General features: G+C 29.9%; 1 protein-coding gene across 1 annotated transcript in view; it reads right to left on the bottom strand.

The window, feature by feature from the left end:
* Window positions 1–24,568, bottom strand: part of LOC142318011 (fatty acyl-CoA reductase 1-like) — a 46,830-nt gene that overhangs the window by 10,492 nt on the left and 11,770 nt on the right. The window contains exons 4-10 of the mRNA XM_075354542.1: window positions 17,344–17,482; window positions 16,317–16,374; window positions 15,181–15,323; window positions 12,950–13,059; window positions 4,294–4,489; window positions 877–1,086; window positions 75–332 (exon numbers count right to left, since the gene is read on the bottom strand). Of these exons, the coding sequence (XP_075210657.1) occupies window positions 75–332; window positions 877–1,086; window positions 4,294–4,489; window positions 12,950–13,059; window positions 15,181–15,323; window positions 16,317–16,374; window positions 17,344–17,482 (1,114 nt within the window). The remainder of the gene's footprint in view (window positions 1–74; window positions 333–876; window positions 1,087–4,293; window positions 4,490–12,949; window positions 13,060–15,180; window positions 15,324–16,316; window positions 16,375–17,343; window positions 17,483–24,568) is intronic.

Below are 24,568 nucleotides of genomic sequence, written 5' to 3'. Positions count from 1 at the left end.
GATTAGCACAGAATAATAGAGAATAAAATCTAATGTAATGTCTAATAAAAAAAAATTAATTCAGCTGAACTAACCATCTAGACCTTTTCTTTGCAGCTGGAATAGTTGACAAATCATCTTTTAACATATATTGTCTTATTCCTCTCATATAGTCATATAAATATTCTTCCCAATTGATATCTTCAATATTAAATGGAAATATTTCTTTATCTTTTTGATCTAATGATTTCCACAGATCTTGAGTATTCTTGTTAGATAAATCCCATTGTCTTATACAGAAAAATGATATTGACTGTAAAAGTTTGTCAACTTTTTCTGATACTTTTAGCAGCCTGTAAGCATATCAATAAAAATAAAATGAGCTGAAGATTCATATTTTTAACATATTTTTTGTAATGAAAAATTCACCAAAACTACTGTAAATATATATAGTTGTTTTCTAAAACTTTTATTAATAGGGAGTAATTTATTTGAAATATAAACAAAGTGTAAAGTGAAAGAACATTTGTAAGGGTTTACAGTGAAGTGATGTAATTATTGAAGCTCATGTATTCAGAAAAGAATAATCTTTAAAATATTACAGAAATTATTCATGAAAAGTGAACAATTCTTAAATTTTCCTGGGGAAATTATCATATTTATATGCAAATAGTTTGTGTCTTTTTTTTAATAGTATAGGCAATAATAATTAAACTTTCAAATTATAATTTTAACTCCACCATTTTGTCAATTTCTATGACAAAATGGTAACATCTTGTGTGATACCTTTTCTTAAGTGGATAATAGTAATATTAAAAAAGTTAATCAAGCAATAAACCCTGGGCAGTCTTGGCTTAAGTTTACTGTGGTAAATTATCATTAAAAATAAAATCTTACCTTTTTTCTTTACCAAAAATTGGTGCAATGGTATCTATGAGTAATGCCGGTAGATAATGTAGAAAGAACTTAAAAATACTCAATTTTATTTTGTCATTTTCTACAATGATACTCGAATTGGTGTAGGCAGATATATTAAACCATGTGATTGGATTTTGTGCACTTGAAACAATATTGTATATTAGTGGATGTTCAATACTGTCCTTTCTTCTGTAACAATTTTTTTTTTTTTTAAATTCTACAACAATATATGAAAATTAATATAAGATTAGCTCTTATTTGAGATAAAAGAATAGACCTCATTAATATTACAATAATTATTGTCCCTCAGGGTTCTTAACTTTTGCAATTGTAAGAATCAATGAATCTGCAAAACATAATGTTTGTCAAGGAACCACAGCATCCAGGGAGTTCACAAACTGCTGTTCATAATTACATCTACAACACTACACATGAACAACTTGTGAAAGTCTTTGAGAACAAGAAGAAAGGTATGCAAATTTACCTGGATATTCATGGAAATCATTTTCAACAATTACAGTGTATTTGATAACAAAAAAACAAATTCACTGCATATAAATTCTTATGTACTTTACAACATAAGCATCTGTGATGAACAAAACAGTTTTTTCCTCAGTAAGCTAAACTTTAATGCCATCTAAAAGAAGATCCTAATTAAGTTGTAGAAGTTTTTTTAATTTATGCAGGCAGAATAAGTTGGGTGATAGTATTTTAAAATAATTAAATGATGAATAATATTAATACAAATTTTTTAAAAGTACATTTCTTTTTAAATTCTCATTTAATTTTCTGATCAGTCTTTGTTGTCTCCGGTTACTCAGAATTCCAAAATTCAGAATTTTATACTGTCATTTACAGTAAAGTTAAGGGTTTAAAAAATAACTTTATTGTAGCAAATTGGCAAATATAATATCTGCTACCTTGAGGAAAAAATTATAAAAATAGACCATAATTCACAAGCAACTTGATAATTTGTCTCTGAACAAGAATGTTGAGGCACCTCTCATTTAAATTTGGAAGAAACTGAACTGTTTTAAAAGCATTACAGCCGTTTTTGATTTAGATATTACCTTTATACTACGCTTTATTCTCTGAACATTGTCCAATTCTTTAATATAAGGAAATACCAGGAAATCCTACCAGGAAATGTTAATACTGCGCACAGCACTGTCAAATTTTAACAAATGTTAAAATGTGAATGGAAATAGAACAACAGTCATACAGCAAGATTAGTAGTGAATAGTAAAATGAATTTTTTTAGGAAATTGCATTCAAAAAGTAACAATACACCAATCACACACTAGAATAACAATATGTAACATAAACTAACAGTAGTTGCTGAAAATGATTTCCATGAATATCCAGGAAAGTTTGCACACCTTTCTTCTTGTTCTCAAAGACTTTCACAAGTTGTTCATGTGTAGTGTTGTAGATGTAATTACGAACAGCAGTTTGAAGTCCCTGGATGTGGTTCCTTGACAAACATTATGTTTTGCTTAACGAAATATGTAAAGATCTGGTGGATGTAAGTCCAAAGAATGAGGTCTTAGAGAAGCCCTCAGAAATGATTTGATCTCTGAAAACTCTTTAACAGTAACTTCATGGATTGCCTGGCATGGTCTTCAACAAGTGCCATCTTGTTGAATCCAAGCATTATTAATTTTGTCCTTGGTTAGCATTCCTATCAACTGGTAAATGATTTCGCACTGACAAGCTGAATTTATTGTTTCTCTGAAGAATATTGGGCTAACTATTTTCTCCTGGATACTACAATCCGCACCGCAATCTTCTGGACAGGTTGTGAAAATTCATGTGTGGCATGTGGGTTTTTAGTAGACCATAAACATGAATTCTGTGCATGCACATACTCTGATAAATAGAAGCATGTCTCATCAGTATAGAAAAAAAGTTCAAAATATGCATATCATCCACTAGAAATTATTAAAACCATTCATAGTATTGAAGTAGTTTTTCACAGTCTGTGATCTTTCATTTTATACAGAATAAGACTGAGCTTCTTATGAACTGCCTTGTCTGTAGTTGCTACATTCTTTTTCTGTTGTATCCATGGACTTGGTAGCACAGCAGCCAATATGTTTGAAATTTTTCATTGAGTACTGAAGGTTTATCACTTCTCTCATAGTTCTTTACCTATCATATCCCCTATATCCACGATTAGAGCTCTTACACAACATGATCTGCTGTACTAACGGAAGACTGGTCTTTCACTGTTAGTGTAAATTAATTGTGCTCTCAGAAGTGGAATTCGATAAGAAATATTTGTTGCTCTAATATTAACTTCATCCTGAGAGTGCACATAGAAAAGCACAGTCTCAATTGATCAACAAAAAGCACCAATTAAAAACAAAGAACCAAACTGCACACATGCAGAATTACCAACCTTTGGAGAAAATATATCTTGCAGCACACAGAATACAATCCCTCAACATATAATTGTTTTTATGTAGGTATCTAGTTATTTTTCAAATACAATGATTTTTTAAATTGTTAGGACATGCATACATATAATTTTCTTTATTAAGCATTCCTAACCTAAAAAAAAATATGTTTAATAGTTATTCACCAACAAAATATAGATTACGTAATCTCATTTAGATTATGAGATCTAAGATTTATTTATCTATTTTATGCAGGCTCAATAATCAATTGTGATTGGTAGGAACTAACATCTAAAATATGAGCCACTACATAACTGAAAAGATATAAATGCTGCTAAAAGTGATAACTTTTTGTAGCAAATCTTCTGTAAAGTAATTATTCTGATTTGGTAGGCCAAATTATGTGTTTTGCTAAGAACAGTACTTAAAGATTCAGAAAAATAGGAGTATACAGAAAAACCTTTAAGCTGGAATCTGCTTCTTCTTAAATTTAAATGTAAAATAAAATCTATATTAAGACTATTTTTAGGTATTGTAACCTTTTGAAGAAAGGTAGTTAAATTTAAGGTACATTTAACTTTATTTAAACAAAAATTCCTTCATTACACATGGATTTTCATCATCCATGAATACTTGATTTTAATTAACACAATGACAAAAATTTCTAGGAAATTAAAATTGAAAAAAAAAAAGTACTACTAGTTGATTAGCAGTGTGATAAGTAAAGGTGAAATTAGATCCAAAACGTGTATATATATATATATATATATATATATATATATATAAAGTTAATCTTTATGCTTTATCCAGCATTTTTGGTGCTAATTACATACAATGGAAAATTATAATGCTGGATAAAGCATAAAGATTAACTTTTTTAGTTGAACCCAAGAAGAAACTAACAGTAATTAAAACAAGGTGTATGCAGAGAATGGGACAGAAAATTAATAAAACTAATAATACAATTTAATAATTTTTATTAAAATTTTAAACTCACCTGCAATCTAAATTCCATGCTGAAGCAATTACTGTGTTAGGTACCATATCAACTGGTATTATATCTGCTATAGCATGAGGATTACATTCCATGGACCTTAAAACTCCAGTTTCATTTCCAATTAAAACTCCAGTAAGGCATATAAATTGTACCATATAAATCCAACCTGGGACAGGTTCTTTATTTGAAGCTGTGACTGAAAAATATAAAACAAAATTGGTTATTGCATTAACTTTTTCATAAACATATTTTATTTTCGTCTTTATTCATTTGTTTTTTAAGAGTTCTTTACAGACTAATTTAAATTAAGCCCACTTCTAATGATAGCATTTAAGATATATATTGGTGATGCAGCCAGTCTTGATGCTTGGTGCTATGGCAGTGAAAGCCGCAATTCAAATCATTCTACTATCCTTTTAGCATAACACATTTACTTCATTACCTAACAACGAATGGGCCTTCGTAAGATGTATTATGGTGTTAGTATCGGATTGCAGAACACAATTTTTTGAAATTTTAATCACCTTAAATGTGCAGCTAATACTTTGAAGATTATAATGTTTTTAAATTTAATTTTATATATATATAAAGTTATGTCAAATTTAATTGAATCAGTGAAAAACGTTTGATTAATATCTGACCATTTTCTGAAAAAAAATGTTACTATGCATTTTACAAAATGGTAAACATGACAAGAATTACAGAAGCACTTACATGAGGCTGAGAATTGCAGAATAGCAGCTCTAAAATAAAAAAAATAAAAAAACATAAAATAATAAAACATGCAAATCAAAATATATTACCTTCATTGAGTGCTGGTGTTACATTTTAATAATATAACAGATATTAAAAAATTAATGTAATACGATTAAATACACTAAATAATAGGATCGAAAATTCCAGTAGAAACTAATTATTTTAAATATAAAAACAAAACAAAAACTATTTTAATTAAAGAGGGAGACGTTCATTCAGTTTGAAAGAAATATTAGAATTTCTGAGGTTACTGTCATCAGAATCATCATTGTCACTTTTAATATCTTCTTTTAAAGAAATAATAAATGATTCCATATTATTATCAATATTGTGTTCTTGTTGCATATATTCATTCAGCTTCTGTTTCGGTAACCTTATCACTTTATACCTTCCAACTTTTTTCATTCATGTCAGCCTATTTTCACATAGCCTTTGAACATCTTTGATATCAAAAGTTTCAATATGATTTGCTACGTATCCTTTAACTTCTGACTAAACCATCTTGATAAGATTTAATTCTGGGTGGTATGCAGGTAGTTGCAGAACGTCTTGCCCTTTTTTTTTTTGTAAAAGTTCATCAAACACATAGACAGTAAACTTTTCCCTGATTGCTTTTATCAATTCATATAACTGTGATTTCAGCATCAAGGAAGAATGAGGAACAGAATGCTTCTGTAACCACTTTATCATATATTCTTTTCTTTTAGTGGAGATTGGTGGGTTTTCTAACATGGCATTGTAATAGGATGCGATGTCAGAAATTATCACAGAAATTTGAGGAAATTTGGAATTAATATCTCTTCTGTCCATTTAAAGTAATTTTCTGCTTTCATCTGACCTCTGCAATTGCCACTTTTTAATCTTGCTTGTGAAGTTAGTAAGGCGTTTGGTATAAAACCCATTTCTTCTTCAACCTGTACTTTGAAATAGGCTGCCTTTTGAAAAAGGAACTTTCAGCCCATCACCTAAATCACTACACCACGACCTATTTATAGTGTGAGAAGATAATATATATGACTCGTCAAGGTACACCATCAGCCTGTTTCCAGTTCTACATTTTTTTTTATGGCAGTGACTACTTTTTTTATGGCAGTATTGACTACTTAAACCTTATGTTGCTCTGTAAGAATCTTTCTGTTTTTTCAGATTTTCTCCATGTAAAGCCCAAATCTTTTAATATTTTTTTTCAAACTTGTCTTTTTTCTTGAATAACCATTGTCATCTTGAGGCGCTAACATTATTTTTTTCATGGTTTACAAATTTTGCGAAATTCATGTATAATCCATCTCAACTCACACTTGTCGGTCATCTAGTCCCACTGCAGGAATTTCATGGGGTTTGTAGTTTTTTGGAGTAGAGAAAGAAGTCTCTGCCGGATTTTTGGCTAATTTTTTTAGCAGCTACTTTTTCTTGCTCCTTGGACTTTTTTTTCCTGTTTTAGCCTCCGGTAATTACAGTTCAGGTATTACTTCAGAGGATGATATGTATGAGTGTAAATGAAATGTAGTCTTGTACAGTCTCAGTTCGACCATTCCTGATTAGTATGGTTAATTGAAATGCAACCACCAAAGAACAATGGTATCCATGATCTAGTATTCAAATCTGTATAAAAGTAACTGCCTTTACTAGGACTTCAATGCTGGAACTCTCGACTGAAAGAACTCTGTGATTTGGGAAGACACGTTCACCACTAGACCAACCTGTTGGGTTTGCTCTTAGAACTTGGGATTGTGATACCCCATACACAGCTGCTGTTCTTTCTTCACATTTCTGATTGTGAATCAGGAGTTTATCTTCTTTTTTCGGAAAATGATCACCTTCTTGTTTCACAAACTCATATACACTATTTATTATTTCCCAGGCCTGCCGCTTTAGTTTTTTGTAGTTTATGGTAGACTTAAGTTCACTCATAATTATAAAACACTAAAAATGCATAACAGATTAAAAAATATGATTACTCTCAATCAAAACTCGAATAAAAAGATGCAGAATTTGCACAAATGCTCTTACAGGATCAATAAATAAAGGACGCTTAGTAATTAAATTATATTCAAGCATTAAATAACATAGGATTATGGGTAATTATTTATTTTTATACTGGCCTGGCTGTATTTGAAAACTATGAAACCATAGCAAACAATACAGCTACATTGTTTCTTGATATTATTCTAAGAAAGGTGACTTATTTCCTGAGTTAAAATACTTGGCTTGTCCATGTTTATTTTTACGATAAATAAAATCATGATCCATTATAAACTATGTTTATATATGTCAGACAATTATAATGGTAGTTAATTATCATTTAGCTTTTGTCTGCTGATGTAATAATAATATTTGTTGAGAATAGGCCTACATTATTGAAATATTTAAAAGTTATAATATTTCTTTTTATGGCAAAATACTTAATCATTTATAAATAATTAACAGCAGAATTAGAAAGTATTTAAAAGTAATACATAATACCATCCAGTAACATAAAATAAGAAGTTTTGTTTACAAGAAAAGCAATTTAAAATTTCTGCACTTTAAAACTAAACTGAATGTTTTCAGTTTGGATAACAGGCACTGTACTAGCCATCATAATCCAAGCTTCAAGATTAATTGCGGGTATATCTTAATGACTTGCTTAAATTTAAATATGTAAAACGCAGTTAAGCAGGTCAAAAAACAACAGACTGTTTATCTATTATACAATGGTTTAGTAACCCACAAGACAGACATGAATTTCTTTTTTATTTATTTTTATTGCAGATTTATTCAGTCACTGAATATTTTTTTTTTTGAAAATAATGTCATCATTTATAAAAATGAAAATTCTTAAAATATTAGATTGCTGAGCAGATGTTCTGATTTCCAGCAGACTGACATTATTTTGCAGAATTTACATGTAGAATAATGATTCACGAGGTTTCTATTAAAAGTTTTTAAAAAATTAATTTAATACTTCAGTTTATAGATATTAGCTGTTATATACAAAAAAACTTCAATAAATATAGCTCCAATTTTCTATTACTTCACTAATAAAAATTCATCATGCTAATAAAAGCATATATAAACAAACCATTTGTTTTGTTTCAAGCTAATCATTACACACAGAAAAATATAACATGCACACCCATATCCATATGCACATTCACACCGACACCCACACATTTTTATTGGTCACTATAGGACTACGTTCAATAGTTAATTACCATCTAATTTCCTATTGTTCCAACTCTCCTTTATTTTCAATCTGGTATTATTTCTTTCTCTTTTCTAACTATGTCTGGATTCCACTTTCTGTTTCCTTTCCTGAATTTCTTCATAGTCTTGTACCTTCTTTCCTAAGCAATCTTTGTACAAATACTCTTATATAACCTCCTTTCTTTTTTCCTGTTTAGCCTCCGATAACTACCGTTTAGATAATACTTCAGAGGATGAATGAGGATGATATGTATGAGTGTAAATGAAGTGTAGTCTTGTACATTCTCAGTTCGACCATTCCTGAGATGTGTGGTTAATTGAAACCCAACCACCAAAGACTCTTATATAACCTAGTTTGACTTTTAAGTACAATTTGCTTGAAAATTTTTCTCCAGTATCTAATGAACTTTTTTAAGACTGCATCAAAAGATGCTTTTGATGCTTTTTGATGCATCTTATATATATTTTATATTACTAAAATAGCTTTTTTGATATTTTTGCATTTTTTTTAGTTACTCTCAATATAATTTGATAAATATAATTTGAAACTTTATATGTCATAGTCATGTATTTGGCCAAATTAAATTATTTGTATATTCAATTTTATAGTAAATATATAGCCAACTATATTAAATAGTGTATTAAAATAAAATTTCACCAAAATGATCTAACTCGCTATTTCATACATGTAATCTAATATAATTTATATGGAAAAATATTATACTTCTATATTAAACATTTCTCTTTTTATCTTTACATCTCTCTAATATACAGAAAAAGAATTGGACCACCTTTTTCTTATTTGTTAAAGATCCTACTTTTTTTATTTTTTTAGCCTCCAGGAATTACAGTTCAGGTATTACTTCAGAGGATGATATGTATGAGAGTAAATGAATTTTAGTCTTGTACAGTCTCAGATCGACCATTTCTGACATGTGTGGTTAATTGAAACCCAACCACCAAAGAACACCAGTAACCACGATCTGGTATTAAAATCGTATAAAACTGCCTTTACTAGGATTTGAACGCAGGAACTCTTGACTTCCAAATCAGCTGATTTGGGAAGTTCCGTTCACCACTAGACCAACCCGATGGGTTTAAAGATCCTACTTATATGTCTGTAACTGCACTTGATAATTCTCCTATGCATACTCTAATTAACAAATCTTTCCATTTTTGGTTAATTTATTGTTTTCTTTTCTTTTTATTGTTCTTTTATTTTAAAGCTTAGGTCTGATTTAATTTTGTTGACATGGCATACAAATTTATCAATTGCAAGTAAATTTTGCATACCACAAAACTTTATGGACCTAATGAACTAAAGCAAAGTAAAATTGATAAACACACTAAATTTAACAAAAATAGCATATTGAATATAAAACACAAAATTGATTAATTATATTATTATCTTAAAAATGTTTTCTAAACATTTCAATGCTTGGGACACAGTAATACCAACCACCTACAACTGATTTTTTTTATCAGCATCAGGAGCAATAAAAAATACAGAGCCATGCAATAGCTCCAAAAATCGTTTCTGGAGTACATTCCCACATTTTTAAAAACAAAGATGTTTTTTAAACCATATTATCTTTCAAAAATTTAATGGCATTTTGTTAGCTTAATCCAAGATGACAAGGCATTTTTAGTAATGCACAGGAGCAAGGGGGGCTCAAAAAATCTCCACACTTAAAATACCTCTTACCATGTGTTTATATTAATTAAGAAGTTTAATATTTACAGATTTGTTATAAAGTATGAGTTTAATATTTATAGATTTGTTATAAAGTATGATTTATTTAATAAAACAAAACAACTAGATTGTGATGAATACTAAATTAAAAATCTTAAAAAAATAATAATGTTCGTTTATCATCAGTAGATTTCAAACATTTTTACTAAACTATTCGATTACTTTTTTTTAATTCAAAACAAATGTTTCATCTTTCTTAATAGTTTCCACATACATATCCATTACACTCTGCATAAACAATAGTTATTTTACTCAATTTGTTCTGTTTTTCTTTCCTTAAAGAAGCTTCACTAAACAGGTATGGCATCAACCTTTCCACAACTCAGTTACTTTCTGTTTGGAAGTTGTTGTTGAATGCATATCCTAAAATGCATTCTATTGCTGTGATTATTGGATTTGTACTCCAAAAATACTGTTTGATCATTCTATCACAGCAGGTTTGATAAGGTATAATTCAAGTTCTGATAAAGATTCTTTTTCTATTTGTTTTACTTTTATTCCATTCTGGATAGTTCTGAATGTATAGTGAAAAAGCATTTATATATACAACATAAATTAGGAGAATAAAAAACAGAAAATGGCCACCTTTGAGCACTCCTTTTGTTGGGTACCCCTTTGGTATTTGATCGATTAAATACATAGCACCTTTTGTAGAATTGTAAAAGAGGGTTATATTAGATTTCATTTTTCCCTCATTAGACACATTATGTTGCGTAGACAAGAAGTTGAAGTACTTTTTAGGCTTTTCTTATAAAAGCCTAAAAAGTACTTCTTGACTATAAAATCAGTCGTAAAACTGATTTGTATGACTATAAATCACAGGAGGCTTATTAGATTCTGGATCTATGAATGTAAACATACTTAAATGCAATGGCTGGTTCCCAGTTTCTTTTAACTCCTTTGGTATGGACTTCCTGTTTGACTGCAAGGTTCCTTCCACTGTTAGATCATGTTCTTTGTAAAGCTACATAAAACCGATTAGTAATTACATTTCTCCCTGACTTTGTAGTATAAGTATCCAGACAGTTTATGACTGATATTGTGTCAGCAGGTATACCCGGTCTTTTTCCACAATAGATATCCATTTTCAGTACAAAGTGTTGATTACAATCTGTTAACAGTCTAATTAGAATACCATTACTTTCCAGTTTTTTTTTTAATTACTTTAAACGGACATCAACCTCTGAACAACATTTCATCATTAGCTGTATTTTCTGTTAGTGTGTAATGTTTGGAAAGATCGTTATCGAAAATTTCAAAGTGTTCCCTTACTGGAGTAAATTTGTCATTCTGTTGCCTAATTTTTCTTGTTTGTTAATCATCAAATCATGTAATTGTGAGCTAACCACGGAATCTATTACAACTCATAGGAGTGATATATGCTGCTCTTCTGAATTCATTTGACCACAAGTCATGATATCTAAGTTATTATCATTATATGCTCTTAATAAAATAAGTATTTTTAAAAAGCCAAGCATTTAAATTTCACAAAACTGCCTCTTCATTCGAATGTTTCACAATAAAAGAAAGTTTCCTGGAAAAAATCTCAAAAAAAAAAATCATAAATAGTAGTTACTATATCAGTATCCTTTAAATCTGGTTTTTCACAAAATATATTTTCTATGATTCTATGAGTAACCCTCTAACTTTATGAGCTAAACATTCTCGAATTTCATTACCTGATTTCGCTATATAATTCCCACGGTTATTTTCTGGAACCGAATCTAATTCTTGTTCATCTTCAACATTAGGATCTACTAAACCATCAGCATGAACTTCGTCAATATCATTAGCAAAGTCTTCTGTTTCACTTGAATTGCACAACTAATCCAGATTAATATTGTCAATTTCTAAATGTAATATTCTTTCTATATCATGATAGAAATATATTCACTCATTTTCAAGAAAATGAACCAGCAACCACTACACAAAACTCAAATAATAAAACTAGCCCTGTACAGAAATATCATCAACTACACACACACTGACCTATCAGCTGATTGGATATAAAAAGGCATGCTAATTCAAGATAACAAATTATATTCTCATTTAGAAAAAAATAAAAATAAAAATTTTAATGTTTGTAACACCTATCCCTTCATGTTACAAGGAAAATACATTTTATTTTATACAATATTTTCTTTTTAACAATAATGAGATGGGTTCCTTGTTGAACCAAGGGAAGGTTAAGAAGTATCCAATATCTAATTTTTGCTACGAAAACAAAAAACCTTAGAAATCTGAACGTGATTTTTCAAAAAACATAGAAGGTACCTTTAATGACAGAAATTAATATTTTCTTATTTTTTTACTGTACAGCATTTATTAGCACAACATTTTTCTAAACTGTGGACATTTTTTGACTCCCCTTGGTTAATCTAGGGTTAATGTATGAATTTATTGGTTAGTAATACACTCTTATACTTACAAGAGGAAAGGAAAGGAGAGTACCTCCTAAAATTCTTGGCTTAGCAGTATATCTCCAGTGTTGCTTAGCTTCATGTAGTTATTAGTACATGTAGAGGTTTTGACAGTAAACAGGCTGTTCACTATGGGTAGACATTGAGTTATTTAAAAATTATATACAACATTTATCTTGATTTCTGCTTTTTTTGTTTGTTAAGCTTATATCACAATTTAGTTTATAATATTCAGTCACAGGCCAATTATTTTTGGGTACTGAAAATAACTGTTGATTCATCTTACGTCAAAACTAATATATGTATTCAAATCCATACAGTAGTAATGCACATTTAATTGGTTTTGAACCTGGTTCCAACAACATTATGTGAAAGATTGTGGGCTATGACATTGATCACCCTATCACCCAGCAGCAGATCATTAAATATGACGAGCTACTGATGCTATTCTGTAGAAGATTAAGAATCTTGATATTTTTATTTTGTCTTGTAATTATTTTTTACTAATTAATATAAATGATTATAGAAATCGAGTACTTACTTATGCTGGGCCTTACGATAACGACAGGAAGCCCTTTACCATATTTATTAAAAACACTTTCAGCAACCCTCTTGGTATATATGTATGTATTAGGACAATTCTCTAAAAATCTGAAAAAGCAAGAGTAGTTTTTGATTAATACATTTTTAAACAGATTCCATTAGGAGATCTGAAGAGTAAAAATTGGAAAGGAAATACCAACCACATAAGAAAGTATATTAATTTACCCTAATTTAAAAACTATACTGTAAATTTTATCTAAACCCTACATATGCCAGGTGCATTTAAGCACATTTGTATTTGATACAGTATTTACTTTATTGACAGCGCTGGTTGTAATTAACAATCATGAAGTATTCATATGAGTACTGCTTCTGTAATACCATGTTTCCTTTCTAAAATGATCATTCTGAGGAAAGTAATGTTCTACCCTGAACATAATTGAGTGAAATCAGGTTTTTCTCCCATTTTAACTTTTAGAATTCTTAATAACAACATGTTTATTACTTAAAACAACCTCACAGTATTAGTACTTATATTCAGGTAAGCTACTTTCTTGGTTTTGCTTTAGTCCCCCAACAGAAGGGGTGCAGATTCTACAAAGATCAGATATTCCACTCATTTATGAAGTACATGGAAGAAGAAACAGATTAACTGATTGATTAATTTATTTATTGTTTTCTATAACTAGTAGTTAAAAAAAAATTCCAATGTACATATGAAATGCAGAAAGTAGAATAAGCAATTACAAAACAAAAACACAATAAATGAAATAATGAATTAATAAAAAACATTAAATAATAAGATTAATAGTACACTGAAAAATTAATAAATTAATAAAATAATTAAATATATAATTTAAATATTACACATAGAATCAGAGTATTGAATTATATATTTTAAGACCACGAAAAGAAGCAAAAAAATTTTTTTTTTTTTAAATAGCAGACATATTAGACCTTTTGCTATTGATGACTGTGTACATACTTATCATAGTTTAACAAAAAGCCTCATAGTTAATAAAGAGACTATTGGAATATAGTTATAACAGGCAGAATATTTCAAATATTTAAAGCAATAACTAAAAATTTAACTATTAAATGATATGAATTACAACAATTTGCATTACAAAACAAAACTTATAGGCTAACACAGACATGAGAAACTTCCTTTGTTTCTCAAGTTTTAACTGTATTAAGTATTTAATGTTGAACATAACATTTGATGTCAAATACTGAATATCTGAAAGCCATCAGCAGCATCCTCCAGCCCTAGAGTTAGATTATTATAGATTATAAAGCAATAATCAAAGTTAAGAACAACAAATTTCATGTTACGAGTTACATAAAGATAGACTGAAATAAATCATTTTCATCATTTAAATTAGCACATGGCTGCATAAACACAATCACATGTATATGTAACCTCAACAAACTACCTCAAGAACTCGTCAAAACAAATTCCAAGAATAATATTGTCTGTTCTTCAATCTACAACCATTCATGGAAACATACAGCAGAAAATATGAAATGTTGGTGTTACCAAGGAGCTGAGAGTAGCCTATCAATACATGTTTTGTTTTATCCATGTTTAATGATAAATGATTGAATTCAGCCCTAGCAGCTAAAGAAGCAGTTTCTTATTAATAAGAGCAAAAATTTTTAAAAAATTTCGGATAACAAAAATGTGATAAGCTGCATGGAGAAGAACAAAGGCCATATTAACTATAATTATATTATACTGCATAAATACTGCCACAGAAAAATTATGTTTTTTATTTCATTTAAATTCTGAGTATTACGAAGAATATAGTAAATGCTTTAAAATAATATTAGGAGAAAGTCATATGTCACTCATCCATTTGTTACACAGTTATAATTTAAAAAAAAATTGTATTTGTACTAAGGTGTAGCTGCATTCCATATTGATACTTATGAAAGAATTTAAAACATACATCTATACCTTTAACAATATAATTAAACATATTTAATATGCTTGTATGTGAATACAAGCATATTAAATATGCTTGTATATTTATTCAGTTATAGAATAAAATGTTTATTTGATTAGCAGAGATGTTAAATAAAATTAAACATAATTAATACCAAGTATTATGGATTAGTTTAAGTACGTAGATATGACACACACCGATGTTAATACTATTGTGTAAAAATTTCTTACTAAAAGTAGAAATTTGTTTTAAAAAATTATTTCATTGTTATAAGATTTACTTGGGTGTAAGTTGATCCGGCTGCTGATCATCAAGGTATTCAGTTAAAGTGATTAATTTGTCATCAATGATTGTTTCATAAACTTTTTCTTCAATTTTATTTAAATGGCAGTTTGAGAAAGCTGTAGATATATGTACAAATGCCTGGAACAGAAAAATTAATTATGGTTATAAATCTCTATTTGTTTGCAGTTACTGTGTTAAATTTGAAATAAAATTAGATTAAAATAAAAATAACTATCCTTGAACAATTAACAACCTCATGCACACCTATGTCAAGTGCAGATATTAGGCTATTTGGCAGTTCTGTCTAGCGTTATAATTATGACTAGTAGTCGTGTTTGACTACATGCCTGACATTATAGGATTTTTGGTGTGATCGTAAATTTAATAGCAATCTGTGATGTTGTACAATACTTTTATCATCAAAATTTCTAGTTCAGAAGTACTGACTGGTTAATTTAAAAATACTATTAAATAGTTAACGTATCATTGACAAGATCTAACACGTCTGATGTCATATGACATCACAAGCAACAATATGTTGGGTGCTGTTGACGGGTATTGTGAGTTGCATCAGGAATGAATAAAATGGTGCTATAGGAGCAATATCAGATTCAATGTGTAAGCCTACTATTTCAATACAGTTCAATCTCTTGACAAAGTCTACACCAAAATTTAATGTTGAAATATAGCAATACAAAAACCTTACTCATGATAAAACAGATGATCTCATTTCTGATCGTTATAAGTGAAGACATCAAAATTTTGCCTGTTGATTCGATTAAAAAGACATGCCGCATTACATTTAGACTGTACTAAATGTAAAACAGGTTTTGTACAGAAAATGAATGTTATGTCAGAGAAGGTAGACAAAGTACTCTGTAGCATTCTCATCCCATTGGAGAAGACACCCTGCGTTACGGTTGCCAGTTCACCCCTTCTGTACCTTGCTTTGAGGGTTTTACCGGAGGTCATCTTCATTACCTCAACAACAGACATCTTCCACCAGTCTCGACTGCCTCAGTCAGAATGCCACGAATGACATTCCCATCGGTGTGATACACTAGCCTAGTTAGCAGTACAAATACTTTCATAGTATTAAGTAAGACCGCCCCGATTGAGCTAGTAACTAACACTACACCTACCCAAAAATGGGAAAAAGCAATTACCACGTGCAACACCAAGCAAGACGCTAAAACAACAAATTATAAAATAACTTTTGATTTGTTATTTTAAAACATAACTTGAAATCCATAAAAATATGCAATAAAATAATATTTATTAAATTAACACCAAAAAATTTTATAAAAATAAATAAATAAAAACATAAATTTGTAAATAACTTAAACACAAAATGAAATCAACAACTATCTAAACACTATAAAACTAACAAAAACATAAACATAAACCCAATCATAACCATTACATATAAAACAGGAATACAAAATAATAACAGTACTAGATTAATAAGGGAAACTAACAGATACCAGAACATTAAAAAATCAACTATCTAAATATGAACTATCTATTTATCTATTTGACTGCTAAGAAAGTCCCACGCACAATTGTACGCAGGACATTCTTCTGACCTACAGTTGTGTCTAGCCGGCTTCGTTACACGAGAACTATTTATACACACAGGTGGACCCCCTTCTTTTTTGACCAAACAACCTGTATTACGATGCTCTTCATTACTGTAGTAGGAGCAGAGCTACTTTTCTTTGCATGATTTGGCTACAAGCCCAACCTTAAACAGTGAAACCTTTATGTAATTAACATTGGGTCATAACCATTACAATTATGTAACGGTTACATAACCATAATTTTGTAATTTAACGAATGAATCACCTTTATGTAATCTTTTACCCTACAAGATCAAAAGTCTATGAACAAATATCCATTTTCTACAAAAGCTTTCTGCAACTCCTTTTTGCATTCAATAACGTAGTGCACTTCACTGCTACCTTTCCTTCCAGTCCGAAATACTATTTTACAAAGCTAATTAAATTTCTCTAATGCATATTTAATGTTTTGAACTCAAATGGCATCAATAAAACCCTCCTCACCTAAATTCCGCGGAACATCATAAAGTATCATGTGTGGTTCCAAAAGCTTGTTAACAACAATGTTGATGGGATACTGACGTATCCCCTCATTTTACCGAATACTATTTTCTGTCTTACTATCATTTGTGACTATTCGTTCATCTTTAAGATTATCTGTAAAACTTATCTTTAATTCCTGTAACTTCTTTATAACTTCATCCTTGAAGGCCTCTGGAGTAATACCAACAGGCTTTTCTATCAAGACCTTTTGTTTTGACACAACAGTGATATGAACATCTAAATAAACTTCTTGGTCATAGTCGGCAAATCAGATTTTGCTCTCTCACCCATCAGAGGGGTATATAGAGGCCCTAAAGCCCTCTACATACCCCTGGAGTCTATCATTTCACTTAACAGTTAAATAAAAGTCAAAACCTTAATTGTAACTTTTTGCAGATTTTGCAGTGAAAAGTAATAAAAGTTTTGCAAAAACGTAATAAAAAATTACCATTCAAAACCATTAAATGCAGAATAAAATTATATAAATGATGGTGTGTTATTTTTTAAATCAGACTTTATAATGCTTTAAAACTTATACAACAAACTGCTTTAAAACTTTATAATGTATGTTATTTCTGTGTTGATAGTAGATTCCTATTTTCGGTAGATTAATGTAAAGGCATCGTAATCAAGGTAACGATTTATTTGAAATAAAATGAGAAGTTAGTAATTTTTTGATCAACCTCGATAGTTGCCGGCATCCGTGGCACAAGTGGTAGCGGTTCGGCCTTTCATTTGGAGATCCCGGGTTCAAATCCCAGTCAGGTATGGCATTTTCACACACTCTACAAATCATGCATCTCTCATTCTCTGAAGCAATGGCTAACGGTAGACCCGGGGGTTAAAAAAAAACTTTGATAGTTAATCTTATGTTTTTCTTAGATTAAATGAGATTTTTAAAACATATTTTAAATGTTCTTTATGCCATATAAAGTATTTATTTTTTAGCTTCTTATTACACTGCCTGCAAGATAACTTAAGTGGTTATAAATGTATAAGTAGTTGTTTATAAATGTGATAAGAGAATTTAAAAAATGCAGACATACTGCATGTTTAAAAACATTATATTTAAAATTTTTGAATATTTTATTGATATGAAAAACTAATCTTCAAGTTTTCTCTTCCAATTTTTTTTTCGAGTAGGGCCCCTACATTTTTTTTCATTGTCTCCTCACACCCACAATTCTTCCATTATATTTTTCTTCCGATTCCTCCCTCAACCGCTCATTTATTTTGAATTTTTGTCCCTCCTTTTTCGTTAAATGTAGATCTTTCTACAGAATACTTTCTACGGAATACCTGTAGAATTACTGCGCAGCGCAGGTGAGGAAGCGATTGATAGATTATACAAACTGTGTGTAATATTTATGAAAAAGGGGAATTTCCGTCAGACTTCAAAAAAAGTGTTATAATCATGATACCAAAGAAAGCAGGGGCAGATAAATGTGAAGAATACAGAACAATTAGTTTAACTAGTTGTGCATCAAAAATCTTAACTAGAATTCTATACAGAAGAATTGAGAGGAGAGTGGAAGAAGTGTTAGGAGAAGACCGATTTGGTTTCAGGAAAAGTATAGGGACAAGGGAAGCAATTTTAGGCCTCAGATTATTAGTAGAAGGAAGATTAAAGAAAAACAAACCGACATACTTGGCGTTTATAGACCTAGAAAAGGCATTCGATAACGTAGACTGGAATAAAATGTTCAGCATTTAAAAAAAATTAGGGTTCAAATACATAGATAGAAGAACAATTGCTAACATGTACAGGAACCAAACCGCAACAGTAACAATTGAAGAACATAAGAAAGAAGCCGTAATAAGAAAGGGAGTCTGACAAGGATGTTCCCTATCTCCGTTACTTTTTAATCTTTACATGGAACTAGCAGTTAATGATGTTAAAGAACAATTTAGATTCAGAGTAACAGTACAAGGTGAAAAGATAAAGATGCTACAATTTGCTGATGATATAGTAACTCTAGCCAAGAGTAAAAAAGATTTAGAAGAAACAATGAACGGCATAGATGAAGTCCTACGCAAGAACTATCGCGTGAAAAAACACAAAAACAAAACAAAAGTAATGAAATGTAGTAGAAATAACAAAGATGGACCACTGAATGTGAAAATAGGAGGAGAAAAGATTACGGAGGTAGAAGAATTTTGTTATTTGGGAAGTAGAATTACTAAAGATGGACGAAGCAGGAGCGATATAAAATGCCGAATAGCACAAGCTAAACGAGCCTTCACTCAGAAGTATAATTTGTTTACATCAAAAATTAATTTAAATGTCAGGAAAAGATTTTTGAAAGTGTATGTTTGGAGTGTCGCTTTATATGGAAGTGAAACTTGGACGATCGGAGTATCTGAGAAGAAAAGATTAGAAGCTTTTGAAATGCGGTGCTATAGGGGAATGTTAAAAATCAGATGGGTGGATAAAGTGACAAATGAAGAGGTGTTGCGGCAAATAGATGAAGAAAGAAGCATTTGGAAAAATATAGTTAAAAGAAGAGACAGACTTATAGGCCACATACTAAGGCATCCTGGAATAGTTGCTTTAATATTGGAAGGACAGGTAGAAGGGAAAAATTGTGTAGGCAGGCCACGTTTGGAATATGTAAAACAAATTGTTAGGGATGTAGGATGTAGAGGATATACTGAAATGAAACGACTAGCACTAGATAGGGAATCTTGGAGAGCTGCACCAAACCAGTCAAATAACTGAAGACAAAAAAAAAAAGGATGAAGAGAAAACAAAATAAAACCTTAATACAAAAGTTTTTATTTATGAAATAAAAATATACATGTTATTAAAAAGTCCATATTAATTATTTAAAATATAAACAAATGAAATAAGATTGAGATAAATATATAAGGAAATGAAATATAAAACAATTACAAATTAATTAAAAATACAGAAAATATTAATGAAAATTCTTTGAGCACATATTTATTGTTATTATCATTATTTTAATCAGTCCATTATCCAAGTCTCTTCGATGGGACTGTTTGAGCCTTCTAGTCCTCTCAGTACTTTTTCATACATTCCAATCTTTGTGTCCTATCTAGTGTTGAAAGTGTGAAGTGAGTGCTTTTGTTCTTCATTTTTTTGTTTAATTTTTATATATGGTGTTTTCTGATTAAGACCAATTTCCTTCATATCCTCTCTTAATTCTGTGATCCATCCGCATCCTGTCTGTGTTTTTCGAGTCGAGATTGTACTGTACTAACAGTTTCAGAAGTCCTCTTATCCTCATGATATGTCCAAAGAACCTTAGTCTTCTCTTATGCATGGTATCAGTGATGGGTTCTAAAATCTTTGTACAAGACTTCATTGGGCACAATCCACCACTGCCCGTCTTTACAGTACTTTTTATTGATGCAAGTTCTTTCAATTTTCTGGAGTCTGTCTGTCATTGATTGTTCGTTCAGGTGGAAGAGTATTTATATATTTATTTACATATTAAAATCTCTGTTTCAGAGTGGTAGCATCTCTTCCTTTCATCCGGAGTCCTGGGTTTGAATCTCTGTCAGGAATGGCATTTTTCTAATGTTCCAAATTTCATTTCCATATTCCCGAGTACAAACTTTAAGCTTCCACGGTTAATTAATTCATTAAGCAAAATATTAAAAAAAAAAAATGAAGATGAAAAATATTAAGGATTTAAACAATTTTTTTTTTAAATTATTCATTTAAAGGTAACATTTTTTCAGTGAAAAAAAAACACTTTTAATTATATTTTAAATAGATTGCTAAGAAGATTTTTTTTAAATGATTCGGAAATTTAATAAAATTGGGAACAGAAGCATAGTAAGGCACTTTCTAATAACCCAAAATTGTGTTGAATTACATGAAAACAGTTCTGGTGTTGGTTTGATAGATGTGAAATCATCATTTTTTAAAAATAAATGACTATTCTCAGTAAAGATTGTACATTCATAAATATAAACAAATGGATGGTTTCTAATTAATAAAACAGATTTTCTAATTTGGCTGAAAATAAGTTTTCAATGCTTTTAACCCCACTATCATCAGTAACTGCTGATATTATAAAAGAAAGGAATAACTTTCATAGGATAAACACAAATCTTAGATTTATTGAAAAAATTACATTATGAAAGATGAATTTATTATTAAATTTTTTGGTGAGACTAAAGTAATATTTATTTGACAGATTTAAATTTAAATGCGGTTTAATTTTTTTAATTTTATGGAAAATCAGTTTTGTAAACTAATTACTTATTAGTATGCTTATATTTTTGTTATGTAGTTACAATTCATATACAGTTTTGTATTACATATTACAGTTGATTTTTTCTTGTATTTGTTATTTTTATATATATTATATTTTTGATATAGCCAGTCAATTTATTATACTATATTGGTAATAAATATAAACAAATATAATAGTTTTGTCTTTCGTACAGAAATTTGAGGCCAATAAATTTCTTTTCAATTCTATTAAACCTTGTGAACTTCCTGCTATCAAAGTAATACTATTTCCCATCTTAGCAAAAAATATTTTTGCAGCACACAAAATATTCTTACTGATAATGAGCCCAAAAAATAACATACTGATACAGATGCGTTATTCACACATCAAGTGTTGTCTTAACAAGGTAACAAGATGATATGAACAACCAATTGTTTAATTTTGTGGTGTATTTTTTAACCAAATATATCAGAAAATTAAACTTTGTTGCTGATTTTTGTTTTGTTTTGTGGTCAATGGTCATTTGAACAATTTGATGCTACTCTCAATTTCTTTCTGTTGTGTTAATCTTTAATCTCAACATTATTATTAAGATCCTATATCATGTTACCTTTTGTATAAATTACAATCTTTGTATGCGAGTTACATTTTTAACGATTTATTTTGTTGCAGTCTGCCTTTTTTTGTTCTCTGGAGCCACCATAAGGTATTACTTCAGTCGATGAATGAGGATGATATATATGAATGTAAATGAAGTGTAGCCTGGTACAGTCTCATGTCAACCATTCCTGAGATTTGTGGTTAATTGAAACCCAACCACCAAAGAACACCAGTATTCACAATGTAGTATTCAAATCCATATAAACGTAACTGCCTTTACTTTGTCATTTGCCTTTAGATATTCAAAAGCAAGGATCATTTTTATGGAGACTGATTTTTATAATTTAGGTTATATCTGTTATGTTAAAATAAAATGTAGGATGGCTTTAAGTTAAAACAAATTTTATGTGAAAGGACAAATTTTTATTTCTCTAAAAAAGCAGTATCGTTCAGTACCAGTGCATCTCTGCTGAAAATATACACACTACTAAAGCCACAACTGGCAAGGAACGGAGGGGGTGGTGTAGCGACCGGACACGCTAAGAGGCAGGATCTTCTCCCCTTGGGAGGGAATTGAGATGAAGATATACACAGTATAGCGCTGTTTTGATGAGGGCAGTTTATGAATGAGTAGCAGTATTGCTCAGTGGGATGGTGTTGCACTGCCAAGGGCATAGTTGTCCTTGCAGCTGAGAGATGTAGCACTATCTTGACGAGGGTAGTTTGTTACACGATGAAGTAAATGTCCTATGGGACTCTGCAATGGAGCCAAGTGGAAGAAAGAGGTCTGTCCTCTACTCCCTGGTAGACCAGACCAGAGTCCGTGGTGGCAATTAAGTTTAAGACTTGGAATTGATCATATTCAGATCACTAAGGGAACTACGTCTAAATTTCATTGTTGCGATCAACATTTCTTCTGGTGTGCATTAATATTACTGAAATAGGCTCATATATTTATGAGACAATTACAATCACTTATAGCTTGTTTAAAGTATTGAACTATGTTCAGGGTTCGTGCTTCCGTGAACTCGGTTAACTAGTTCAGAGAGCAACGATGCAGGACAGAGATGTGCGAAAGAAGCCTACAACAAAGGCTGAGTTAAAATTCACTGATATAAATGTTTACAGAGGCATTTACATCAGCGGCATCTCAACTGAGGGCCGGCTGATGACTGTGATATGTTATCAGTAAGAGAGTCAAAAGACAATGTCCATTACAGCCCATCAGGAGGGCTAGGAACGGCGGGGTGGTATGACAACCACAATTGTCACAAGGTTGGTATCTTTCCCTACAGGGGTTGGAACGATGAAGATACACACAATTATGAATGAAAATGTGATTTAAATCTTTAAAACATTACATTTAATAAATTTGATTTATCAATAAAGAATTGATTATTTTAACATAAATTTACCGATCTCCTTGGCGGAGCGGTAGCGACTTTCATCTAGTGGTCCCGGGTTCAAATTCCAAACAAGCATAGCATTTTTCATATGTTATACAATTCCATATCCCACGCACAACCTTCAAGCTTATGTGACGATATCAAGAAAAAAAAAATGCAAATAACTGTCATAAAAAGTAAACAATGCAACTTTATATTTAATTTGTTTAATTCTTTATCGCATTAAGTACATATGAATATTTGCATTTTGTTGATATATAGAGCCTGAAATCATCAATCACTTTTTTTGGATTATCATAACTGAATTGTAATTATACATCCCATTAATATAAACATTTTAACATAAAATATTAGAAATTCAGTTCAATTACTCTTGTATTTTTCTTCATGCTTCATTATTCAAAAATATTTTTATCATTGAATAATATTACACATTTTTAAAAGTGTATTGTCATATTATATTTGAGTGAAATATTATTGTGATCATAATTTAAAGAGGGAATAATTTCATCTTTTTGTTCTAAGTGATTTCTGAGTTTAAAATATTTTACTTGTAAAATAAATTTTTTCACAAAATTATTCATGTAGAAGATACGTAATGTGTACTAAGGTAAGAAAAAAGAAATGCTATAAAAATAACGTCAAAATAACTAAGTAAAAACGTGATACTTTTTCCTGTTTCATTCAAATTAATGTAACTGATTACAAAGGTAATAATTTTTAGATTATTAAATAATCCATTTCTCAAGATTATCAAAATATATAAAACTAAATAAACATAAAAATTAAAGGCATAAATTTATTATAGTAATACACACTCTTCATAATCAGGTATTTCCATTGCTTTCAGTTGTAATGTCTGTATATTATCACCTCCATCACAAAGAAGTCTTGACAATCATATCTTACGTATTTCTGCAAGTTGCTCTGAAAACAAATATTTTTTATTAACGCCCAAAATTAATAATTAAATAATTTGCTTTTTAAAGTATATAAAAAAAAGAAACGAGAGAAAATGAAATGTGACAGTTTGAGACTTAATTACAAAAAAACATTGTCCTCGTTGG

The sequence above is a fragment of the Lycorma delicatula genome, chromosome 1 (assembly GCF_047948215.1).
Source record: "Lycorma delicatula isolate Av1 chromosome 1, ASM4794821v1, whole genome shotgun sequence".
In the NCBI taxonomy this organism is placed as follows: Eukaryota; Metazoa; Arthropoda; class Insecta; order Hemiptera; family Fulgoridae; genus Lycorma; species Lycorma delicatula.
Note: the sequence above shows the minus strand (reverse complement) of the source record. Positions and strands in the feature narration are given on the sequence as shown.